Here is a 4,407-nt window from a genome sequence, read left to right on the forward strand (position 1 = left end):
AGTGTAAGAGAATAAGTGTAAGAGAATAATATACCTTATACCTTTAAGACCGTGGTCTTAAGCAAATGCTTGCAATAAACAGAGAAGCACTATGCGCTCTTGGCTCATTTTCGAACACACCTATACTGCTCCGAACACGTAAAAATGCTTGCACAAACGATTTATTGCTTGATTTTTAGCTGTTTAGGTTGATAAATTGAACTTACCCTGTCTTCCGCTCAGGCCCCTATCAATCTCGCATTCTAATACTAGATACAATAATAAATCTTTGACTTCAGTACGCGATTAATTTGTTCCGAAAGTTTCCACATTTATGTATAACAATCTACATAAGTTAAATTGTCCTTAAATATTGCTTTTGACATATATGTCGTTTAAAATGGTAGTTACGATATGTTAAATTTAGACTGCGTATCTATAAATCCCACGTAACTCCAATCCGTGTAAATTGGGGATTTACTACTGTACCATTTCCAATGAATTAAGGTTATAGTTCCACAGCGTACGAGGGTGAAACAGTTCTACAAGTCTCAAAGTGATAAAATTTCGAAATTAATGAAAAGTTATTAATTTTACATAATTAACAATTTCTTAATACTTTTTGTAAAAGACAAAAATGGTGATGGGTAGTGCAGTTTTACGAACATCGGCAATAGACTCACCAAAATTACTGTACAAGTTTTTATTACGGGAATGTCAAAAACTTCCACATGGAGCTAAAGAATTTTACAAACATTCTATTAAACAAGTGAGTAACCAATCGTGGTTTTATTAAGAATAGTTTCTATCATTCACGGAATTATTCCAAAATTCAAGAGTGCGCGATCTATTTTGCTAAAAACTAACCTTCAATTATTTTTCATGCGATCATTAATGTTTTAAGGTGATTACATTAGGTTGGACAGAAAGTTTGTGAGCTTTTTGGCAATATAAAAACATGCTAACCGGAGGAACTTTTTGGCCAATCCAATACTTTTGTCACTGGGCAATACTTTAATATAGTTTTTAATTTTTGAATCAACTTTATCTTTCTCTAGAATTTCAAGCAACATGTTTATGAACCAGATCCAGAACGTGTTAAACAAATTATACAAAGAGCATTAGATGATGCTAAGTGGATTGTGCAAAAGGTATTTGAAAGTTTATTTAATTTTTATTTCTCTTTAAAAAGAAACTGATTTTAATTATACCTTTGTTTTTTCAGTATGAAAAACAGTAACACTAAAATTAAAAAGAATGAGTCTTTCTTGCTAATGATATTTAGATAGTTGATCATAGTTTTATTGCAATGGATTTTAAGACAATTATTAGCCAGGAAATCAATGTAGATATTTCTCAATTTTGGAAAGGTATATATATATGGCTAAATAGTCCTCACACAGTGAATCGTAGGATTTTAGCTTCTACTAAGATATTGACTGCAGAAGTGCAAAGTAAAAAATCAATTTCATTACCAACATGGAAAGAAAAGCTTCATGAAACATGTAATATTTTTAAAGAAAATCCAAGTAATATTGATGGAGATGTCTTATTAAATGTTTTCAATTATGCTGATATTCAAGTGAACAATTGCAGTAATATTGATATTACTGCTGCTGAAAATAAGGGAATTTACATAGTTGTTAATAAATTATTACCTCGCAGTACAGAAAAATTTTCAACGACTTTCGAACTTACAATACTTGACAAAGCAGCTCACAGTATTACTTATCTTCATGAAATTATTTATGCTGAAAAACATACATTAGGCCTTAAATGGCCATATAGAATACAATTTGAAGATATTGGTTATATTTCTATTAATATCAACAATTCAGAAAATGTTGAAAATGAACAGAGCATAAAATGGTTGAAAGAACAATTGTTTACGCGTTTAATAAAGTGGATGATGAGCACTTTGCCCTGTAATAGTGTAAGAGTAATCTCTTTAAATCTAATATCTTCTGAAAAGTATATGACTCTGTATAACAACCTTAAGAAGAAGTATGGCACACAAATGGTGAAAATTTGGCCAGAAACAACTGATCCTATAAAGTTCGTGTATGAGGATGTCGCCATCGCCACATATCTACTTCTGCTATGGGAAAAGGAAAGAATAGAAAAAGGCATCCTTAATAAACAATCGTTTGTTGATCTGGGCTGCGGAAATGGTTTGCTGGTGCACATTTTAGCCAGCGAAGGACATCCAGGACTGGGAATCGATTTACGCAAACGAAAAATCTGGGATTTATTTCCAAAAACAACACACCTAGAGGTGGGTATTCTAAAAATAAGCGTTTTACTATATGGTGCAAAAAAACACAGGTTTTTATTTTTGTCATAGGTGCGAACAATAGTACCATCTTCCTCCAGCTTGTTTCCCGATACTGAATGGCTTATCGGTAATCATTCAGACGAACTGACACCATGGATTCCAGTAATAGCAGCACGCAGTTCTTATAATTGTCGTTTCTTCCTATTGCCCTGTTGCGCTTATGAATTTGATGGTCAAAAATATCAGAGAGATTGTGCGGCTATGAGTCAGTACTCCGAATATATGCAATATTTGAATAATGTCTGCACACAATGCGGTTTTAAGACTAACGTGGATAAATTACGAATACCGTCTACGAAGAGAATATGTCTAATTGGTTGGGAACGAACATATTCACATTCATCCAGTGAGTTACAAGATCGAATCATTCAAGAGATCATTGCAGCACGGTCTGCAAAACGAAATCAAAACTTTGTTATCGAAAAAAGTGCTATTCATGATCAATGTTGGACACAGAATTTCATACCAAGAGAGGTCATAGAAAAAGTCAGGAATTGCACGCAATTGGATAAGAATCTCATTGCCGATATCGTAAACATTGTCACTAAGGAATTGTTAAAAAGAACACGCATGATATCAATCGAGGGAAGACCCGACTTTACATGGAATGCTGGAGGTCTCATTGAAATAAATAAAATAGCTAATATGATACCACTTTCTTTATTAAAGCAATTAAAAAGTGAGTGTGGAGGACTTCAGACGTTATTAAAAAATAACGGACATATATTTGAAGTTAGAGAAGGCAAGGTCCAGTTCAAAATGCCTGGAATTAAACCAATTAGAAATGTTAAAAGAAAAGGCAATTTAGGAATAATTAGGAAAGTTAAAATTTGCTGGTTCCACCAGAATCATCCAAATGGATGTCCCGCTGATGAAGCTTATTGTAATTTCAAACATTAAATAGAATATGATACTCAGTTATTATACTTTAAGACGAACAACAAAAATATTATATTCCGTTATTCTTCTCCATTTGAAAGCATTTAAATGAGACATCAAGTAACTCACACGATGCTGAAATGTTAGAAATACGTAGTACAGACATCGTGAATCGCCATTTCCATGTAATAGAAATCGTAAATCCGCAAAGGACATCTTATAAACGTCATTAAGAAATACATTTATTCCATCTACAGATGGAATAAATGTATGTAAGTTTTTAGATGTTAAAAAATCCTACCCGAAGGTGCGCACGTTGTTATAAACACAAGATCAGGAAAGAATCCCGTTACTGGTGTTCCATTTGTAAAGTCCCATTATGTGTAACACCCTGTTTTGCTGAATACCACGCCCCAGTAGGAATTTAAATTCTTGCTATCATATGCATTTGATTTTTCTTGCGTTTTTCGACTAAGAAGTATGTAATATACAGGGTGTTCCGAAACTACCTGACCCGGTGGGTATGGCGGTGTTCGAGAGGCTTCACTGATCACGAAAATGACCTTCTTTTTGTCCGGAAGGTCATAGTTTTTAAATGGGAGCCGTTCAAAGTTGACCAATCAGAGGGAGGCGTCAAGAGAAACGTAGACACCTGCGAACTCTGAGTTTTCTTACCTCGCTTTTGTTTCTCGGTGGCTTCGGGCAGGATGACGTCGGCCGAAGACATGCCTATTGGAAACAAGAAACAAGCCACCGAGAAACAAAAGCAAGGGAAGAAAACTCAGAGTTCGTAGGTGCCTATGTTTCTCTTGACGCCTTGTTCTGATTGGTCAACTTTGACCTGCTCCCATTTAAAAACTAAAAGCTTCCGGACAAAAGGAAGGTCATTTTCGTGATCAGTGAAGTCTCCCGAACACCGCTATACCCGCCGGGTCAGGTAGTTTCGGAACACCCTGTATGTTTAAGTTAAACAAATAAATATACATCAGTAATAAAGGTGTCAATTTTATAAAATAGACCCATCTTTTTGATCCAATATCTTAACAGCGACACTTATACCCGTATTCATAGTCCGTCCTTATCTCAAGGATGAAGGACGCCTTGATGAAGGCTTCCTTCAATCTCCAAGGCGTCTATGTTTCATACTCACACCTCAGCTTTCCCTTTCAGAAGGACGGTTGTGACGTCCTGATCGTCGTCACTGTCGTTTTCGC

The 4,407-nt window shown here is 35.0% G+C and overlaps 1 protein-coding gene across 3 annotated transcripts; it reads left to right on the plus strand.

Annotated features, from left to right (window-relative positions):
• LOC107265918 (LYR motif-containing protein 9) lies at positions 1 to 3,521 on the plus strand. 3 transcript variants are annotated; one of them, XM_025083180.1, is made up of 4 exons: positions 1 to 17; positions 487 to 748; positions 1,038 to 1,130; positions 1,205 to 1,685. In XM_025083180.1, the coding sequence occupies exons 2-4, from the start codon at positions 617 to 619 to the stop codon at positions 1,217 to 1,219; spliced, it is 240 nt and encodes a 79-aa protein (XP_024938948.1). In that variant the 5' UTR covers positions 1 to 17; positions 487 to 616; the 3' UTR covers positions 1,220 to 1,685. The 3 variants fall into 3 exon arrangements, with proteins under 3 accessions (XP_024938948.1, XP_024938947.1, XP_015591327.1); XM_025083179.1 differs by lacking the exon at positions 1 to 17 and adding an exon at positions 161 to 382; XM_015735841.2 differs by lacking the exon at positions 1 to 17 and adding an exon at positions 2,324 to 3,521 and having other exon boundaries at positions 171 to 748; positions 1,205 to 2,254.
• Positions 3,522 to 4,407: the final 886 nt, after the last annotated feature.

Source organism: Cephus cinctus, unplaced genomic scaffold, assembly GCF_000341935.2.
Source record: "Cephus cinctus unplaced genomic scaffold, Ccin1 Ccin1_scaffold0253, whole genome shotgun sequence".
In the NCBI taxonomy this organism is placed as follows: Eukaryota; Metazoa; Arthropoda; class Insecta; order Hymenoptera; family Cephidae; genus Cephus; species Cephus cinctus.

Bases quoted from the DNA above. Each gene is read 5' to 3' on its own strand.
- LOC107265918 (XM_015735841.2), top strand. From the start codon at position 1,289: ATGGATTTTAAGACAATTATTAGCCAGGAAATCAATGTAGATATTTCT. The intron at 2,255-2,323 runs GTGGGTATTCTA...TTTTTGTCATAG, and splicing joins CAAAAACAACACACCTAGAG to GTGCGAACAATAGTACCATC.